General features: G+C 64.5%; 1 protein-coding gene across 1 annotated transcript in view; it reads left to right on the forward strand.

The window, feature by feature from the left end:
* Vav2 (vav guanine nucleotide exchange factor 2) overlaps window positions 1-20,041 on the forward strand; it is a 98,814-nt gene that overhangs the window by 72,191 nt on the left and 6,582 nt on the right. The window contains exons 8-27 of the mRNA XM_010608987.2: window positions 1,638-1,736; window positions 2,263-2,331; window positions 3,149-3,249; window positions 5,770-5,869; window positions 6,491-6,586; window positions 7,087-7,155; window positions 8,166-8,252; window positions 9,447-9,532; window positions 9,877-10,009; window positions 11,618-11,727; window positions 12,935-13,036; window positions 13,274-13,362; window positions 15,010-15,026; window positions 15,543-15,564; window positions 16,270-16,397; window positions 16,982-17,056; window positions 17,671-17,723; window positions 18,111-18,227; window positions 18,642-18,729; window positions 19,533-19,656. Coding sequence (XP_010607289.1) covers window positions 1,638-1,736; window positions 2,263-2,331; window positions 3,149-3,249; window positions 5,770-5,869; window positions 6,491-6,586; window positions 7,087-7,155; window positions 8,166-8,252; window positions 9,447-9,532; window positions 9,877-10,009; window positions 11,618-11,727; window positions 12,935-13,036; window positions 13,274-13,362; window positions 15,010-15,026; window positions 15,543-15,564; window positions 16,270-16,397; window positions 16,982-17,056; window positions 17,671-17,723; window positions 18,111-18,227; window positions 18,642-18,729; window positions 19,533-19,656 — 1,765 coding nt within the window. The remainder of the gene's footprint in view (window positions 1-1,637; window positions 1,737-2,262; window positions 2,332-3,148; window positions 3,250-5,769; window positions 5,870-6,490; window positions 6,587-7,086; window positions 7,156-8,165; window positions 8,253-9,446; window positions 9,533-9,876; window positions 10,010-11,617; window positions 11,728-12,934; window positions 13,037-13,273; window positions 13,363-15,009; window positions 15,027-15,542; window positions 15,565-16,269; window positions 16,398-16,981; window positions 17,057-17,670; window positions 17,724-18,110; window positions 18,228-18,641; window positions 18,730-19,532; window positions 19,657-20,041) is intronic.

A 20,041-nucleotide genomic window follows, 5' to 3' on the forward strand; every position in this document is an offset into this window, starting at 1 on the left:
GCCCGGGAGCCGGGAGCCCTACAGGGGTGTCTGCTCCCCAGTCCCCCAGTGTGGTCTGGACGGACCCCTCCCCAAGCTGTCCCCAAAGGGCCCACAGGACCCCAGCAGGCCTCTGGTGGAGCTGCAGCTTGGCAGTCCCCATACTCTCTGCAGAGCCCGGGAGCCCTACAGGGGTGTCTGCTCCCCAGTCCCCCAGTGTGGTCTGGACGGACCCCTCCCCAAGCTGTCCCCAAAGGGCCCACAGGACCCCAGCAGGCCTCTGGTGGAGCTGCAGCTTGGTGCCAGGCAGTCCACAAACACCCGTCAGCCCCTGTGGGTGATGTGAGCACACAGGGTTAGTGGCCTCTGTGGAATTTGGGGCTCCCCACCCCCAGGCTGTGCATGATTTCTCAGAGACCCCCACCTGTGCCTGGCCAGACCGTAGTGGGGCGCTCCGCTCCTGGGGGCGGCTGCTGCCTCTGGCCCTGACGCACAGGCAGAGGACATGGGTGATTTGCCCAGCCTGCCAGGGTGGGCTGGCTCTCCCCTGCCCCGGGCCTGGCCGGGTCCTAGGGTCCAGGCACCCAGCCTTTCCTGTCCAGCTCAGTGGGGCCTCCGCTCCCTGCCAGGGTCCCCCAAGGTAAACAGCTGGTTCTGTATTCCCTGTCGCAGTTGAAGCTGCCCAAACAGTCTAAGTGCAAGGCTGCTGTAGAAAGGGCAGAGCCGGGGTGGCAGGGGCCGTGTCCCACTGCCTGCTGCCTGGTCCCTGCGAGGCCCTGGGAGGCCTGTCCCGGCGGCCAGTCGGGCTTACGTGGGATGGGCCCAGGGGTATAGTGGCTGTGCTGATGCTCGCTGTCTTTGTCCCCCACGCTCTCAGATCAGGTACATGCAGGTGAGTGGCAGGTAAGGGGCCGCGAGAGGCCCGAGACGCATCTGCTGCACTTTCTGGGAGGCTGCAGACCCCTCCGAAAACATGGGGCACCGTTCCTGGGGCCATGGTCAGGTGCCCGGGGTGGGGGTCATGGGCTTCGCAGCCCCCATGAAGCCAAATCACAGCTCCCCTCTCAGATTGCTTTGGAGCTGGGGCCCAGCTCAGGGGCCTTGGAGGGTTTCCTGGGGGGCGGCATGGCCAGACACAAAGCAGTGCGCCTTACCCAGCACGCTCTGGGTGGCTGTGTCTCGCTCAGCTGTGAGATCCTAAAGAGAGTGCTGAGCAAGGCCACCCACCCCGGCTGTGTCCCTGGCGGCCTGACCTGGGCTGTGGTCCACTATGGAAACTGGCACAGTGGCAGGGGTGGCCAGAGCTGCCTGCTGGGTGGGGCGGCTGGACTCCACCTGTGTGCGCTGGGGGCTCCGCTCCTGGCTGGGGCTGCTGCTGGATACGGGGACAGCACTGGGGAGCAGGAGCCCGGGACTCCAGAAGCCTACATGCTTTCTTTAGCATCGCATCTCTGCCCCTCCTTGTGCCTTGGTTTCCTCAACTGCAAAACAGTGGGAAAGGCCTGGGTCCCCTCTGGACCCCTCATTTCACACTTGGTGACCTCTTAGCCCCCCAGGAGGTGCCCTGTTTGGGGGACGGGAGGCTGGGGCTTCGAGGTCCTGACTCACAGGTGACGGCCGGGCAGGGTGGCCCCAGGTTTACATCTTGTGTCCCCCAGAAAATGGGCATGACTGAGGATGACAAGAGGAGCTGCTGCCTGCTGGAGATTCAGGAGACCGAGGCCAAGTACTACCGGACCCTGGAGGACATCGAGAAGGTACGGGGGCTCTGGCCACGGGGGACGGCAGCTGCTGTCCCGGGCCCGGAGTCAGGGCAGCTGCAGTAGGACAGTGGGGCTCAGCAGCCCCTTGGTCTCTCCAGCAGGCACCTGGTGGTCACTGTGGCTTCTGCCCCGAGCTTGTGCTGGACCAGGCACCAGAGTCTGTCTGTGCCCCTCTAGGCCTGTTCCCAGCCCCTGGGTCCAGATGCAGTGGCCACACTGGATGGCCAGGACGTCCTGCGCTGGGACGAGGTCAGGCCATGGGGTGTGGGTGCAGACCCCGAGCCCTCCTGAGCAGCCCCGTCACCTGCCCCATGCACCTGGCCTCCAGTCCCGGCAGAGTGTAAAAGATGGACACTGTTTCTAAGCTGGGGCTGCCCGGGGCATGGGCAGTGTCCAACCCTGTGCCGCTGCCCGACTGTGCTCAGTCCCCCTTGTCCGGCAGTCCCTGAGTGCCTCCCCTGGGCATGGTGACTGTGGCCTTGGCGGTGGCTAGGTGGCAGTGTGGGCTTCTGTCTTCCAGAACTACATGGGCCCCCTGCGGCTGGTGCTGAGCCCGGCGGATATAGCAGCCGTCTTCATCAACCTGGAGGTGAGCGTCCCGGCCCCGCCCCTCCTCGGGCACCCACCCAGCTGCCATCCCTGGTGACCCCAGAGAGCTGTGTCCCTGCCAGTGCCACAGCTGACAGGCCTCTGCCCCGCCGACAAGGAGGCTCTGATGTCCCCACCTGCTGTGGGAAGGAGTGGAGTGGGGTGGCAGAGGCAGCAGGTCCTTCGCTCCGTGGCAGAGTCTGACCGTGGGTGTAGTGATGACCCTTGCATGGCGAGCCACATGGGCACGCGGGCTCCTTTCCTCCGGGAACCTGCTGTTCCGGCCCCTGTGGCTTCCTGGCGGCTTGAGGGGCTCCGGGCCACTATCTCAGGTGAGGCTTACGTGACCCAGAGCTTCCCGCCTCTGTACTAGACCTGCTGTGAGCCATGGTCAGGACTGTTGACCGCAGGCAGGAAGGAAGCTGGCCCAGGGGGGCACCCGGGGCTGGTGGTCATCTGCAGTGCGTCTCCTCAGGCTGCCGCCCACCCTGACTGCAGGGCCCTCAGCTCCATGAGCAGCAGGGAGGGCACAGGGACACAACGCTCTGCCTTCTCTGCCCTGCTGGCACTGGAGCCTGAACCCGGGCCGCAACGTCCCTAGCAACTGGGGTGGCCTGTGGGCAGCTCCCCTCCTGCCCCACGGCAGGTTCTGAGAGCTCTCAGGCTCCCCATGCTCCCGTGCTGCAGAGCCTTCTGATCCAGGGGCACCAGCGCCCACGGGGCCAGGCTGTGGGTCCAGCACCGGCCCCCTTCAGGCGCGCAGCATCTGGAGGGCCGTGGCGGTTGCCCTGTGGCACTGACTGCTCTTCTGCCCCCAGGACCTCACCAAGGTGCACCACAGCTTCCTGCGGGCCATCGATGTGTCCATGATGGCGGGGGGTGGCACCCTAGCCAAGGTCTTCCTGGAGTTCAAGGAGAGGTGAGTGAGAGCTGGCTGCTCGGGGCAGGTGGGTCCTTGGCGCTGTTGTCCCACAGCCTGCACCTTGGAGACCGTGGAGGTCATCTTCCAGCATGGTCTTCACCAGAGGTGTCTATCACTCTCGCCCCTGGGATGCAGTACCGGCCTGTTCCAGCTCAGGAGAGGAGAGGTTCATCTGGGCACGCTGGGCGGTATGAGGAAGGGCCTGGCCGAGGAGCTGCTCACAGCATGGCGGTGGGGTGGGGGTGGGGGAGGCACAGAGAAGGGAGGAGCTGGGAGGAGCTGAACCCTCTCAGTCCACGCCCCCACGAGCCCTTTTCACACCAGGCCCCACCTCCTAGCAGTCAGTCAGCTGTGACGCCCATGGCTTGATCACCTTCCGAACACAAGGCTTCAGGGCCACATTAGAGCTAGAGCTTAGGAGGGGACTCTTGGGCCCCAGAACCCCCCTTGCTCCTCCCATCTTGGTGACTGGCATTGTGCCATCTCAGTGCACCTGCTGTGTACCCCTTGCCTGCTGAAGCCTCGGGCCTGCATGCCCTGAGGAGCATGAGCTGTCAGGGAGCCCATAGAGCTGCTGTCCTGGCCGTGGCATTTTCAAGGAGCTGTGGGTGCCCTGCCTGCCCCCAGAGACTCCCTCGGGTGGGAAACATAGGGCCATTGCTAGGCAGCTGGGCCCAGGCCTGTGGGCCTCTTGGGGAGTCCGGGGGACCCACACAGCCCATGGGTCTGCAGCCAGAGTGCAGTAGCAGTGGGGGGGCTGTGGACAGGCCGGGTCCCTTTCCGGCACTCGGCTGGGCACCCTGGGGCTCTCCCTGGCCTCCCTTCTTGGGGCCTGGCATCATGGTCTGGGCAGGGCCTGGGCACAGGGTGAGGAGCAGCCGGTCGGTGATGCCTGAGGTGTGTCTGCCCATGCAGGGATGGCCTGAGTGTGGCAGAGCCCGGTGCGGTCACCAGCTTCCTTCCAGCTCATTTTCCAGGCTGGCCACTGGCTCGTGACCATCCCTTTGGCAAGCTCCTCTCTGCCCTAGGGGGGCCTCAGTAGCCTTTGTTCAGTTCTTTAGGAAGAGAAAATAGCCCATCCCCCAGTACGTCCAGAGGGTGGGGTTGTTATCAAGCTTTACGTTAAAATTCTTAAGTTAGCAACAGATTTGTTGTGTAGGGGAACCGAAGGGCTGAGTCTCATCCGGCAAGGCAGGGGGGAGCTTGTGCCTGTGGCAGCGGGCAGGGAGGCCGAGAGCTTTGCCACCACATGATCAAGTCCGTGTGGGTGGGTGCTGCCTGAGGGCCTGTCCTCCGCTGACCTCAGCCTCCACTGTCTTGGGGCCACAGTGGGACCTCAGCCCTGCCTGGGGCTCCCTGTGTGCCGGCAGAGGAACCCCAGGGAACCCCGAGGGTGGAGCCACAGCTCGGCTGGCTGTGTGGCCCTGCCTGAGCCAGCTCGGATGGGGCAGTCCCGGTGGGAAACCTGTTCCTGCCTGCCATCTCCAGGGCTGAGTTCTGGTCCTAAATGTCTGGGGCCTGGGGACAGGAGACCTGCCCAGGGCCCATGGTGCAGAACGATCACTGTGAGAGCCCAGCCCAGGAGAAGCCCAGGCTGGCCTGAGAACTGTGCCCGGTGCCCCAAAGGATGCAGCATCTTGGGTGCCCTGTGCCAGGGAGGCCTGGAGACACGGGCTGACACCTAGGGGCCGTTGGAGGACAGGCGTGGTCTTGTATCAGAGCTGCTCCTGTGGCTGGTGTTTGCACTGGCTGGTGTCCCTGCCTGAGGAGTGGGTGACAGGACGACCAGGCTGTCGGCTGAGGAGTGGCCGCTGTCGTCCTTGTGCTCACCAGTACTATCACGCAGTGTGGGTGTTCTACAGGGCTGCAGGTGGTCACCCGGGCCCGGAGGGTGCCGAGGTGTGGTTTGTAAGATGTCAGCTCTCAGAGAAGGCATGTGGATCCGGTGGGGGACCGGAGGACAAGAAGGCAGCAGGCAGGCTGGTCAAGCTGGCCCCAGCCCCTGGACCCCGCTGTGTCTCCTGCTGGGGCTCTGGCCTTGCCATGCTCTCAGGACGAGGGTGCAAGTACCACTGTCCCTGCTTAGGGAACCCCTGGGCCCTGCAGCAGCAACAAGGGCCACCTTCAGAATCCTCCCAGGAGTCCCCAGCTGCCGGCACCAGCGTGGACCTGTCCTGAGGCAGAGGGCAGTGTCCCGAGGCTGCCGGCCCTGGCGGTAGCTGGTGCCTTCTCTTTTCTTGTGTGGCTCCTTCTGCGGTAGCACGGGGCCGGCAAGCCGAAGCCGAGCTGTGGGAGAGGAGTGGGCACTGTCCTGTGCCAAGGATCTGGCTGCGCTGCTCCTGGCCCAGGGTGTCGGGGAGGGGTGGGAGGTTAGGGACGGTGATGGAGGGGCTGCAGGGCACCGCGGCGTGAACTTGTTGCATTGCCCACGTGTGTGTATGTCTCCACATGCCTGTTTGCACTCCCCTGCTTGGCGTGGCCTGAGCGTCATCACTGCTGGTCTGTCCCCGCCCGCAGGCTCCTGATCTACGGCGAGTACTGCAGCCACATGGAGCATGCCCAGAGTACGCTGAACCAGCTGCTGGCCAGCCGCGAGGACTTCAGGCAGAAAGTGGAGGTGAGCCGCCCGTGCCCTTCCTGTGTGTGGCGGGGGTGTGGGGGTCCGGTTGTGGCTTCCGCTTCCTTCGTGTGTCCCTGCGTGGGGACGGAGCCTGGCTGGAAGGCGCTGGAGCCCTGGGTGCTGTCAGGTGGGGCCGGAATAAGTGTGGCCCTTGGCCCTCCTGCTGCTGACTGCAGGCATCCAGCTGTCACCGCTGGAAGCTTGAGGCCTCTCGCTGTGCCCACGCCCTGCTCTGCCCACCCTTTCCTCACGCGGACTCTCTCCTGCCCCTCTTGAGTCCCTGTGTCTGATAGCTGTTCCCCTCCTGGTGTCCCTGTCTCCCGTGGACACCAGAGCATTGCAGCCAGAGCCCAGGCTCCAGTGTCGGGGTCACAGGAGGGCCCTGGATGCGACCCCAGCATCATGTGGCCCAGTGGGCAGAGCCCTGTACTCTGAAGGGGGCCGCCGCGGGGTGTCCAGAGTCCCCGAGGGTCACTCCCCGGCAGTGAGTGGTGGCACACCCTGCTGTACGTGGTGATGCCCACCCTGACCGCGCATGGTGTGGTGCGGGCCAGGAGCAGGGCTCGCTCCCCTCCTGGGCTCTGGGGACGGCGCTCAGGGCCACTCCCCGTCCCCCAGGAGTGCACGCTGAAGGTCCAGGACGGCAAGTTCAAGCTGCAGGACCTGCTGGTGGTGCCCATGCAACGTGTGCTGAAGTACCACCTGCTGCTCAAGGTGAGCCGCCTGTGCTACCCCGTGCCAGCTGCAGCCTGCGGGCGGCCTGAGCCACGCACACGCACACGCACACGCAGACGCAGACCCGTGCTTGCACCTGCACACAACCCCAGCCTGTGCTGTTGCAGTAATGAGCCAGGGGAAAGTAGGATTAAAACCAGGATTGCGGTTAGGAAAAGCGAAGGAGATGGAAGTATCAGACCAGGACTGAGAGCACTGCGGTGACTCACGTAGGCGGTGGTGAGCTTCCCTGTAGCCACAGAGACAATGGAAAGAGGAAGTGTTGGTGGGGGCGGGAAGGTGGGTCAGGAATCAGTGACTTCAGCCTGGGGAGCAGCCTCGTCAGTGCGGGGAGCCCCACGTGGGCTGTCTGTCTGCGGCCTTTGAATGGCAGGTGGTGGGCAGGGGTGACTCTGTCCCCAGGACTGGTCTGCACACACCTGTGCCAGGTGGGGGCGAGGGCACCCCGAGGGCTGACGGAAACCCCCTGTCCCCCTCAGGAGCTCCTGAGCCATTCTACTGACCGGCCAGAGCGGCAGCAGCTCAAAGAAGCTCTGGAAGCCATGCAGGTGGGTGGGTAAACTGAGGCAGGCACTCCTGGGCCAGCGTGGCACCTAGCACCCCACCCTACATTACCGGAGCTCAAACGAGCTCACTGCACAGCGCGGTGGTGGCAGTGGACGTGTTGCTGGAGGGCACATGCCGGCTGGGATGCCCCGTGAGACCGTGGCAGGGGTGGCCGAGGCAGAGGGGCTGTAGGCTGGGCGCCCAGCTGGGGTCCCCGTCCCCAGCCCCACCTGGGAGTGAGTGCCCAGCACCTTGAGCCTCAGCCGCTGCCTTCGCATTCTCACGCCACGGCCGCGTGCGTCCCCTCCGTCTGGGGGCCTGGCCTCCCCTAGGGACAGGTGCCCGCTCTCTGCACGCCAGGTCCCCAGGAGGGGCCCCTGGGCATCATCTCCATGCCCACACAGCGGCCGGGGTGTCAGACGCTGTGGGGCCTGTGAAGCCAGTTCTCGGGTGCTGCCCTCCCGTTGGTCCTAGTCTTCAAGGCCTCCAGGCCCGCTGATGCTCAGTCCTGCTGTGTGGACAGTGAGGCCCCAGAGCAAGGAAGGGCAGGAGGGGGCGGGGCCAGCCCTGCACATTTGCATTTCGGCGATTTCCTTCCGCTGTCCAGGCAGGGTCTGTGCAGGGTCCAGGCTGCTGCTGACTTGCTGGATCATGGTGGGCACTGCCCCCTTGTGGCCTCCAGGAGGGCTGCAGCGGGCCCAATGGGCTCTGAGCTAAGGCAAAGCTGCCAGACCGACTGCTCACTCGTTCTGCCCAGCTCCTAGTGGGGCGAGGCTTGGGGCGCTGGGGGTGCCGGTGGCTTGGTCCCAGTTGTGGCAGTGGCCCTTTGGACCTAACTCAGAAGAAAGACCTGTAGCAGGCACGGCCCTGGGAGCCCAAAGGGTCTCAGCATCGGCCCCCCCTCGATACGACACCCTCCGTTTCTTCTTGTCTCCATGATCGGCTGCCCCAGCAGGACCCAGGGGAGCCTGGATGCGGGGGGCACAGAGCACTAACCCATGTCGATCCCCAGGACTTGGCGATGTACATCAATGAGGTAAAGCGGGACAAGGAGACCCTGAAGAAGATCAGCGAGTTCCAGAGCTCCATCGAGAACCTGGTGAGTGTGGAACCCTGCGCCCCACACCCGCCGTCCCTGCAGGGCCCGGGACCAGGTTGGGGTCTGGGGCTGACGCAGGGCTGACAGCTGTCTCTGCTAGCGTCTTCTTCCTCTTCCTCGGCACTGTGACATTTGGGGAGATCATCACCCCACGGTGTCCAAACCTCTCCCGATGTCCCCCGGGCAGCAGGATCACCTGCTGAAGGCGTCCACTCATTTTGACACAAAGTTTCACTCCCAGAGATCTTCATTGTCATGCGTGTGGGCAGAGGACACCTGGACGCCAGGCCAGGACACGTGGCCTGTGCCCATCCCTTACCCCTGGGGTCTGGGAGATGGCATCCTGGGTGTCCCCTAGGAGGAAACGGAAAGGAGTTGCTGCGCTGCGTGATTCCTCCTCACATGTCTTCTGACCGGAAGACAGAATTGTCCTACTGTTGCCGCCCGCTGGGGCCCAGGCACTGGGGGTCCCCTCTGGTCGTGCCACAGCTGCTGGCGACCCTCTCGTAGCAGGAGGAAGGACACCAGTTTCTACGTGCGCGTACTCCTGTTTGTCCGATAAGAACAGAACACCCCCTCTGAGGACATTGGCGTCCCCAAGACCCAGGCCCCCTTGTGTGCACGGGAGGGACCGAGCGTGGCCCAGAGCCCTGAGCAGGTGGGGAATGTGGGGCATGGCCCCGACTGCCGGCTCGTTGTGGCCTGGCCTCGCCAGACTGCTCATCACGGCTCCCTCCTTTCCCGGTGGTGGGGACCCTGCACAGGGAATGTTGAGAGAGGCATTTCTGAATCAAAGCAGCAGAAGACACACCGGCCACATGCAGAAGATGAAACTGAGCCCCAGACGGGGGTTTTATCCCCTACTGGCCACCACCTGATAACGTCCCCTTTTCCTGCCTTTGCTTTTTCGGGGCCTGCAGGTCCTGCCCTGGGCTCCGCACAGCAGTGTCTATGGACGTGACCGGGGCTGCCAGTCGGCCTTTGTGCTCGTGTGGGGCCAGCCTGGGAAGGGACAGTGGCCTGTAGCCCTGTGCCTTCTCGCCGGTCACTGCTGTAGTCCGCAGCATGGCCGGGGGCCTCTGGTGTTTTCACTGGCCTATGCCCGTGCTCCCTGTGACCCGCCAGGGCTCGCGCCTGTCTGTCCTGCGGCTGGGAAGCGGGAGGCTGCTAATGGCCTTTCCTGCCCTTCTCCAGCAAGTGAAACTGGAGGAGTTTGGGAGGCCGAAGATAGACGGTGAGCTGAAAGTCCGGTCCATCGTCAACCACACCAAGCAGGACAGGTGAGCCAGGGCAGCCCGGGTAGGACACCCGGTACTTGCCTGGGCTTGGTTCCTCTTCGCTGAGCGCGGGTGAGATGGGGCAGTGGGCCCTGCCTGGGTTGGGCTTAGTGACCACCGAGAGTGTGTGGGCAGGAGCTGGGGATGGGCGCTGGCGTAACCCACACGTGGCCGGTGTCCTGTGGTGCTAGGGCTACAGCAGATTCAGGCCCTGCCCTCTTGGGGCTTCCTGGAGTCTCGGGGTTCAGAGATGTACACTGCGCGTCTGCCGGGGGCACCTGAGGGGGCTGTGCGTGCCCCCCGAGTGGACGCAGCATGGTGCTCACCCCTGTTGTGCTGTCCGCCAGGTACCTGTTCCTGTTTGACAAGGTGGTGATCGTGTGCAAGAGGAAGGGCTACAGCTACGAGCTGAAGGAGGTCATCGAGCTGCTGTTCCACAAGATGACCGATGACCCCATGCACAACAAGGACATCAAGAAGGTGGGTCTGCCCCGGTGGGGCACTGACTGCTGTAGAGGAGCCCAAAGAGGGGGCTGGGCGCATAGGCGCCCACTCCCAGGGAGGAGGCAGGCGGGGGGAGAGGCTGGCTTTCAGCTATGGCAGGACCTTGGTGGCCTTGGTCCTTGTAGCGAGGCCCTGTCTCCTCCAGCCCGCTCTGTGTGGGGCAGGCAGCAGCTGCTGTGACAGGGCAGTGAGGGCAACTGCTGTGTGTGGCCCTGTGCCAGGTGGGCAGAACCAAGCTTCCGGACACCACCGCCCTGGCCTCAGCCCTCTGTGGCGTGCAGACCCGGTGTGTGTAGGCTCTTCCCAAGCCTGGTGTCCAACCGGGCAACTGGCATCCTGAGGCAGTGAACTGAGGCCACTGCCCAAGCTCAGGGCCCAGCCCAGCAAAGAGGGGCCTCCAGGTCCCGGCCTCTGGGAGGGGGCCCCATCCCTGCCACCCCAAGTCGGGGCACATGGCGGGGCCATGTCCTGCAGGCTAGGCCAGGCGTCTCAGTGACTGTCCCCCTTTCCTTCCCTCCCCTCATGCTTCCTAGTCTCACGGGAAAATGGTAAGCACCCCATACCCCCAGCTCGCTGGCTCGCTGCCCGGTGCTGGCCCTCGTGCTGAGCTGGGTCTGGGGCCCTGTGGGCCTCAGGGTTCGTCCACCTCCCACTGTGGAAGTGACGTGGTCGTGACAAAGACTTGGGCGTCACAGGAAGTGTTACATGAGCCCCTCCCTGCCCAGGTGGTCACAGGTTCCTGCTCCTGCTGGGTGTCGCATTCCCTGTGTTGTGCTGTCCCTTCTCCACTTCCCTTGTCCTTTTCCTCCTTCCTCCCTGGCCGCCCTCCTCCCCTTCCCTCCCTGACACGAGGCCTGTGCTTCCCAAGCACTGGCCCCTGGCCCCCTTGTCGCTGTCCCGAGAGCGCCTGGAGGTGGCGGGGGCCACTGGGGAGGGTGTTTACTGGGTTTCGAAACCCAGCCTGGTTTTAAAAAAATTTTGTTTGCTTTTCTGCATCAGAGGAGTGAGTCTTCAGTGTGGGTTGAAGAGGTGGGAGCAGAGCTCCCTGGGGCCTGGCCGGGCCGCGGACCTCGGTGGGGTCCCCGGGGTGGGAGGACAGGGCCCCTAGCACTCCCCCTGCCTCACGCGCACACACGCGCACACATGCAGCGGCGCGTCCTCGCACTCGGGCCTGGCACACGCGTGTGTGAGAGCGCTGTGTACACACATAGAGGTGCTCAGGGCACATGCGCATGAGCACCCGCAGCCAGACACGTGTGCCTGTGAGCGCACTGTGCACTCAGACATGGGTCCAAACACGCACACACGTGTGAGAGCACCGCGTGTGCGCTCAGGCCAGGACAAGCACGTGCAGGCTGGGACACAGGCAGAACGTGTGCACACGCACACACTCATGCAAAAGCACCGTGAGCGCACACTGGCACACTCGGCAGGGTGGCGCACCACCCTCACGATGTGGACACGGGCTGCATGGACGGCACGCACAGCAGTGCAGGAGCACGTTGCACACACACTCGAGGGCGTGTGCCCACAGGGACACACGTGCCGGCGTGCCAGCTTCAGGAGGTTCCCTGTCCCCTGCAGTGGTCCTACGGCTTCTACCTGATCCACCTCCAAGGGAAGCAGGGCTTCCAGCTCTTCTGCAAGACGGAGGACATGAAGCGGAGGTGGATGGAGCAGTTCGAGATGGCCATGTGAGCGCGGAGCCGAGGCTGGGTTTCCTCGGGACCTTGGGCAAGGGTGGTGGCAGAGTCGGACGAGCCCCAGCACCCTGGGCTGCTGAAGGCTGCTGAGTGCGCCCGCTGCCCTGCCGCCCCAGGCGGGCCCGGCCTTGTGATCAGATGGTCCCCACCCTCCCACCCTGAGCCGGGCTGGGCGTTTGTCCAGAAGCCCAGCGCTGCCCCAGAGAGCAAGAGGTGCCCCATGTGCGGGCGGGATGGGGCTGGCGAGAGGGCTCAGGTGACTCCCGGCGTGTCCGCCTTGAGGGCGGGATGGGGCCCCGGGTGAATACGCTGCCTCCTGAGGCTTCTCTGCCTGGGCCGTGTCAGGTGCTGCCGAGAGGAGGGAAGGGGTTTCTCGGGCCCAGGTGGATGGGCGTTGTGGGGAGTCTCGGGCACTTCCGTGGGTGGGGATTTCCTCCCAGTGTGTTCTTGTGAGCAGCTTCACATACACGTGGCGCTCAACCCTCCCACGGGGCCCTGTCCCCGTCGGGCGTGGTGCCTGGCCCTGTGCACCGCTCCGGCTGGCCTCCTTGCTGTTGCTGCCTGGCAGCAGGTGACAGTTGAAAATCCGTGGTGTCCCCTGGAGCCCCAGCATCCCTCCTGAACTCTAGGCCCCGGTGTCTGGGTCTTGGAATATCAGGCTTACACGCCGTGAAGGGCGCAGGTGGGGTCAGTTGTCCTCTGTGCAACTGTGGGCAGCACAGACCCTGAGCGTGCTGTGACACGCAGACCTGTCACCAAGGGCAGGTCCTGCCTTAGGAAGACGTTAGGCAGCTGTGACACCGTTGGGCAGCGACGTCACACGTGACAAGCTCTCATGACACTGCCCTGCTCTGGGCGCTGGTCCGTGACCATCAGGCCAAGTCTCCTGGACACCAGGACTAGGATTCCTCCATGGCTGAGCCGGCAGCTGCCAGCCTTCGGGGATGGCTGAGTGGGTGGCCCACGGTGTGGACACACTGGCCAGAGGACAGCTGGCGACCTGGGCTGGGGCAGTGACATACTTGCTAGGTTGGACGGAGCCTGACAGTGCCCGTGCCTGCGCCCTGTGACACCACTCCAGCCCTGTTCTGACCGCAGCCTGGCCGAGGTTGGGCAGAGCCAGGAGGCGAGTCTGGGCCTCCAGCTCCGCACAGCCAGGCCCGTGTCTTGCAAGTGCAGCGCATGCCATCTCCTGCAGGTCCAACATCAAGCCAGACAAGGCCAATGCCAACCACCACAGCTTCCAGATGTACACATTCGACAGGACCACCAGCTGCAAGGCCTGCAGGATGTTCCTCCGGTGGGTGCCCAGGGCTCTGACTCCCACCTCGGGGCCCCCATGGGAATCAGGCCTGGGCCTGGGGGCCTCAGGTCTAGCCGGACGGGGTGACCAGGGTGTCCAGGGATGGCGTGGGGGCTGGAGGGGCCGCTGGAGTCTCGGCTTTCAGAAGCCGTGGTCACCTCTGAGGGCAGACAGCCAGGCGGGCTACAGGGAGGAGCCGGATGCAGCTGGGTCTCACCCCACCCTCCCCCGCAGGGGCACCTTCTACCAGGGCTACCTGTGCACCAGGTGTGGTGTGGGGGCCCACAAGGAGTGCCTGGAGGTGATGCCCCCCTGCAAGATCAGTGAGTACCCAGCACTCGGGCCCCATCACCTCTGTCCCTGGCAGCACCCGGGGCCTCACGAGCCGGGATGTGCAGCTCCTGGGCAGGGGCAGTGTGTTCCCAGGAAGAGCCCAGTGCAGGTCAGGGCTCCTGCTGAGTGCCAGGCCCCATTCTTGGAGCTCCAGGTGGGGGACCCAGCTCCTTGCCGCTCACTGGGGGACTGGGTCACGTTCTTCGTAAGTCACACGGCGAGCTGCCACCAGAGGAGGTTGGCTGGCTCCCTGTGCCCTGGCAGAGTATCAGTAGGCCAGTCCGTGTCCACCTTCTTCCCGGGCGGGTCCAGGCCCTTGCACTGGCATGGCCATGGTCACCACTCGGCGTTTGGCATGACCTTGTCGCTCTGACCTGCAAGGTGAGTCAGGAGGTGTCCCGGACACCTCCATCCTGTGCTCTGGAAGTGGGCTTGAGACCTTCCTGGTGCCTCCATGCAGGGCAGGATGTCTGTCCTGACCCAGTCCCCAGGACACCTGGGAGCGCGTCAGGCAGGCTTGTCCCGAGACCCCCGCCCAGAAGGTATTTAGTCATGAACTTCTATGAGGAATGGATCTGTCTGTCACTGGGACAGTGCGGGCCCAGGCCCCTTGGGTGGATTCTTTCTCGGCAGCCGTTAATGCTACCCTCTTGGGGCCATATGCGTCTCACGCTGCGCGACCTCTCCCTGCAGCTACCTTCAACATTTTAAAAAATCCTGATTCTAAAAGCAACATAATTAATTATCAAAAATCTAGAGAGAGAAAAGGAGAAAAATGCAGAAAGAGGAAAACAGTGCTGACCCATGACCTCACCTAGGGAAAAACCAAGGCAGTGTTTCTGTCTGTTTCAAGTTTTCTTAGAAGATAATCTCTGGGTCATCTTTTTCTCCTCCTGATTGTTAGACACTTCCCCTGGTTAGGAAATGAGTGTGAGGGCGGGTGAGCAGCCCCGGCCTGCCCCTCACGGGCTCTGCTTCCCGGCTCCCAGTCCTGCCCCATGGGTGAAGCCAGAGTTAGTGTTCACATTTGCTGGGTCATCACGGCCCCTGGCAGCACTGGGCATTGTAAGGGGCCCGCGACTCCACTTCTTTGTCCTCTGGTTGGCACGGTCACTGCCCAGCCACCTCCGGCCTTCTGCATGGCAGAGCAGCCCTCCTTCTGCTCCGTCGGCTCCACCTTGGGGGATGCTGCTGCCCGGGGACCTGTAGGCTCCTCCCCCGGCAGGGCGCGCCCATGCAGCCACTCATCGCCTTTGCCAGCCCCGAGGGTCATGTTGGCTGTCGGAGTCCTTGCTCTGCCCTGTGGTGGCAGATGGCCCAGCTCAGCGGTTGGCTGGGTGGGTGCTGCCATCTCGCAGACCCTTATCCTCAGGCGCGGTGGCACCTGTGTGTGCTGAGAATGCCACATCGTGGCACCTCATCAGTTGCCCAGGATGTGCACCGGTGATCCGGCCGCTGCCACCTTCAAAAGAATTGGCCTGCGCAGGAGACCCAGGGTCTGAAACCCGATCTGAGGCCCTGGAGCCCCCAAATCCAGAGCTTGGGATCTGCTCTCAGAGTCTCTCGGAGACGTTCCTAGTCTCGGCTGTCCCCGTGTCCATAACCTGGTCTTAAACCCTTGTCCTCTTCCTTTGCAGCTTCTCCCGCTGACCCGGTGAGTCCCCCACACTCCCCCTGGGCCATCTGCACAGCCGGCCTGTCGAGCTTGGGGGCTTTCCTTTCCCTTCTGATGTCAGCAGAAATGGGGCCCCATGCACGGCCCCCTGGGCACCCTGAGAGTTGTGGTCCTGTCCTGGCCTCTGCTGCCCCAGGCTTGCTCTGTGACCCGCATGGTTTCCCGTCCCAAGTCCCCTGCCTGGCACAGAGTGCTATGTTCAGCCAGCATGGGCGCGCGGTCACTGTGGGCACAGACTTGTGCCTCCCTCGAGCTGTGGGGTCCAGGCGAATGAGCTGGCATTGAGGGGTACACCCCAGGCCTCAGGGCGCAGTGATGTCCTCCTCGGCATGCGTGACCCAGATGAGCCCGTGACCCCTGGGCAGGAGGTGGGGGGCCACACAGAGACAGTGTCCAGCGTGGGTTCCTGCTGTCCCTTATGCCTGCCTCGCCCCTCCCGCTGGGCAGAGGTTGAGGAGGGCCTTCCCTTACCGCTTCTGTCTGCCCTGTCTGCAGGACACCTCTGGAGCAGGACCAGGTGAGTGCTGGACCGGAACCCGCTGTGCCCCTGGGGTGAGGCAGTGACCGCTTTGGCCCCCTCCCCTTTCCGCCCCTTGGGGGGGCTACGGTTCCAACTGGGCAGCTGCGGAGGGTCGTCACCCTTCCTTGGGCCTCTCAGCACCCTGGGCCCTTGTGCTGGGTCCTGGTCTGCTTCCTGCCTGGCAGCCCGAGGCATTGGAACTCACAGAAACCCCAGTGGGACCCTGGCCGTCGGTCCTGTAAACGTCAGCCAGAAAAGAAAAATCTGGACAGTGCTGCTGCCGCTGCTACTGGGCCACCAGTTGGAGGCTGTGGGCTTGGGGGCCCCCTGGGCAGCTGGGAGTGAGGCTGGGTCGGAGCGCGGCTCCCCTGGGGTCAGCCTCGTTCTGTGAGGACCCGGCCAGCACTGCCGGTTGGCCCCGAGCTGCCTCTGACCAGCCGAGTGCCCTTTGGCAAGTCCCTAGGCCAGCTGGCCCTGTCACCTGCGTCTAGCAGGGTAAACCGCTCCGTGGGCCCTGCGACTCCTGTTTCCACGCATTTACTTAGGGCACTTGTCAAAAAGACGCAGGTGCCACGTGCAGGACTCGGGTGACTCCACTGTGTCAGGGACCTGCACCGCGAGCTCCGGGAACTGGGAAGGACTTGGGGGGCAGCCTGTACCCAGGTCCCTGGTGAGCGTGCCCTCCTCCTGCCCTGTCCCCAGGCCCCAAGATGGTGGCGGTGCAGAATTACAACGGCAACCCCGCCCCGCCCGGCAAGCCCGTGCTCACCTTCCAGACTGGGGACGTGATCGAGCTGCTGCGGGGTGACCCCGAGTCACAGTGGTGGGAGGTGGGTGCCCCCACTACCCTCTGTCCCCGGGCACACAGCGGGGCTGGGCATTGAAGTCCTGGATCTGGCCTTCTTTCTGACTCAGTGGCCTTGGACCCCTGCCAGCCTCTGTCCCACCCAGCTCAGCACCTGGGTGCCTGTCCCCCCGGGCCCCGTCCCAGTAGTGGGGCAGACACTGCCCAGCACACATTGTGGTGCAGCCCGAGTTTGGAAGTCACCACTCTAATCCCCGGGCCCGTGGAGGTGGAGCTGCCAGCCCTGCCACCCAGGAAGTCCGCCGGAGCCAGTGCCCAGGGACCCTGAGCGGCAGCTGCAGAGGGCCTGACGCTCTCCGCCCTGTCCTCTGCCCACCGTCCACGTACCTAGTTACAGCCCCCTGGAGCCAGACTGGCAGCTGCCTGGTGGGAGGTGGAGCTGTGTGAAGGGGACCCGTTCCTGGTGGCTGTGTCCTCCCTGGGAAGTGGGGACACCCCTCGCTCCCACTCATCCTTGATGGGCCAGCAGTGGTGGGGGGTGATTCTCATATCAGGACAGGGATCTGCGTAGCTGAGCACCCCGAAAACTGCTGGGGTATCTTCCTCCAGGGGCGGCTGGTGCAAACCAGGAAGTCAGGCTGCTTTCCCAGCTCGTCTGTGAAGCCCTGCCCTGTGGATGGAAGGGTGAGTCCTCCCCCAGGCAGCACAGCACGGTGGCCAGGCACAGAGCTGCCCGGGCGTCCTTGCTCGCTGGCTGCGGTGACAAGGGTGGGCAGGTGCTGCCCTCTGCCAAAGGCTGGCCAGGGCCCTCTCTGTGGGGTGGCCATGCTGGGGGCTTGGGCATGTCCCTCGGCTTCCGAGAGAGGCGGGAGCCCCCGTGCAGGAGCCAGAGCTGGACTCTGACAGGTCAGAAGGAAGGCTGAGAAGGCGGCATCTGTGACATTGGAGGGGCGGTGAACTGGCAGCCCTGAAATGATCTGACCGCCAAAAGGCAGCCAAAAGCAAGAGTGGGGCTTCTCCCTGGGTCCGGGGAGCTGTGCCCTGCCCTCCCCTCCGCTGGTGGAAGGAGAAAGTGTCTGTGTAGGCTCCAAACAGGCCAGGGGCCCTGGAGGAGATGGTGTCACCTGCTCACCAGGCCACCGGTCGCCCTCCTGGGCTGTTTCCCGCGTGTGCGTGCGTGCGTGCGTGTGTGTGTGTGTGTGTGTGTGTGTGTGAAGGGGCCGTGGAGCAGGATGGGTCCTGGCCGGGACTGGTGGTGGGCACAGCCTTGGCACTGACACCCTGTGCTCTGCCCCCAGCCGCCCATGAGCCGGCCGCCGTCCCGGGAGATGGACTACACCGCCTACCCCTGGTGAGTGGGTTGGGCGCGTGGGCTGCCGTTCCACGGCCAGTGTCGGGCAGCGTGGCCCTGCGAGCCCTGAGCAGCTCGGCAACCTCTGCACAGGGAGCCACCCTCCATATTTCGGTTTGGGGTTCTCCCCGGGCACTTCAGACTGGCCTTGGGTCACTGTGTGGCCCAGGCTGGCTTTGAACTCTCAGTGACCTCCTGCCTCAGCCTCCCAGGTGCTGGGCTCACAGGCAGCGCCCCGCGCCCGGCTAGTACTGCTTTTTAAGTAGTGAAAAGGCGCGTTGGCGTGAGTGTTCACTGCCAGCTCCGGCTGCCCCCCGCGCGCACAGAGCGAGCGGCTCTGGGCTGGCCCTGGCCCTGCTTTAGTCACAGCGTCTGTCCCCGGCCTAGGTTCGCCGGCAACATGGAGAGGCAGCAGACAGACAACCTGCTCAAGGGCCACGCCAGCGGCACCTACCTCGTCCGGGAGCGGCCCGCGGAGGCCGAGCGCTTTGCCATCAGCATCAAGTGAGTCTGGCGTGGGGCTGCGGGGACCCCTGGGAGGGCCGTCCCCTCCTTGTCCTGGGTCTGTCCTGACCTCAGTGGGTCCCTCCGTTCCGCTGGGCACCACGGGTCCTCGGATCTGGCCCTGGAGCTGCATGTGTCGGACGCCAGCAGGGAAGGGGTTTTGGTGGCACACAGGAGCAGGACACCACCCACTCGTGTGTCTCGGAGTGTTTTCCTCCCCCTGTGGGCGCCTGAAGCGAGGCTGCCCCAGCTGCAGGGCCTCCAGAGAATGGCGTGGTGGGAGACGAGCCCCGGGTGCCCAGGTGGGGCGGGTGGCAGGGTGCAGAGGGGCCATGGCTACTGGAGTGTGCGTGCCAAGGGGCCGGGGCCACGTGAGCCTCACACAGTGACCACAGGGGCCGGTTCAACGTACAGGTTCAACGATGAGGTGAAGCACATCAAGGTGGTGGAAAAGGACAGCTGGGTCCACATCACGGAAGCCAAGAAGTTCGAGAGCCTCTCGGTAGGTCCGGCCCCGGCCCTGGCCCTCTGCCTACCCAGGCAGAAGACCTGATCTCGCCCGGCGTGGGAAATGGACTTCTGACCCCAGAGCCTGTGCTGGGTGGGTGGCCCTGGTGGGCAGCAGGAGGGGCCCTCTCTGGCCACTTCGTCCCCACAGCCTCTCGAGGGGAGCTTCCTGCCCCAGGCCCGGGGAGGTGACCGCAGATGCCCTCCCCAGCGCCCCCTGCAGCGGCTGGCCTGTGGGGCACAGTTGAAGGCGTGGTGGTCTTCCTTGAGTGACTTTAGAGTCAATCGGGTCGTTTCCCTCCCACATCCGAGTGGCAAGTGTCGAGGTCCCCAGGCTAGGACAGTGCCTCCTCCACTCTGTGGCCCCCCAAAGCAGAGTCAAACAGGAAGTGTCTGCAGCCCTGCCCCTAGATCCAGAGGCCAGCACAGTGGGTGTGGTCCGTACCTTTCAAAAGCAAACTCGCTGGCTGTACTGCAGGGTCCTGGTGACCTCCAGGGTGGCCAGCCCGTTCCCTCGCTGAATCCTCTCACTCTGGCTGACAGGCCTGCACCTGTCCTGGAGATGAGCGTTGTCCCGCACTGAACACCTGATGTCCGGTTTCTGTTCTCGGGGGCGTGGCAGACTCAGGGTCCTTCCACATCATTCCTCTAGGGAACTTGGGGCTGCCGTTTCTGGGCCAGGGTCTAGGGCTGGAGGCCCACCCTGGGCTGGGGGAGGAGCAGGGAGGAGCTGGGGGTCTGGGCAAAGCAAGCACCTCCCCTCCTGGCCCGGAGTCTTCTGAGTGCTGCCCCCTGCAGGAGCTGGTGGAGTACTACCAGAGCCACTCCCTCAAGGAGAGCTTCAAGCAGCTGGACACCACGCTCAGGCACCCCTACAAGTCCCGGGAGCGCGCCGCCCCCAGGGCCTCCAGCCGCTCCCCAGGTAACGCTGCGCCACTGCCCGCTGCTCTGCCCACTGCCGGCAGGGCCCAGGTCCTCCGTGCCGCTCGGCCAGCCCCAGCCCCAGCCTGTGAATGCGGCCCAGGCCTCCCCACCCCCACTCGGGCACCAGCGCCAACTGTGCCGCTCCCGTGCCGCGTGGCAGGAAGGGACTCGCACTGCTCCGCCCTGCTGCTCTGTCTTGGCTCCCAGCCCGAGGCCGGTATGGGAACCGCTGCTGGGCTTGGGACTGGACTGGGTGGGAGAGGCTAGGACCTGGAATCAGAGCCAGAACCCAGGCTCTGGCTGGAGAGGCTGCGGGGAACTCGGGCCGCGTGGCCTGCAGCCCCGTCCTCCAGCCCACAGGGACCCGTGAGACTCGGTGCCCC

This window comes from Fukomys damarensis, unplaced genomic scaffold (assembly GCF_012274545.1).
Source record: "Fukomys damarensis isolate Sample0158 unplaced genomic scaffold, DMR_v1.0_HiC HiC_scaffold_36, whole genome shotgun sequence".
NCBI classification, from domain to species: domain Eukaryota; kingdom Metazoa; phylum Chordata; class Mammalia; order Rodentia; family Bathyergidae; genus Fukomys; species Fukomys damarensis.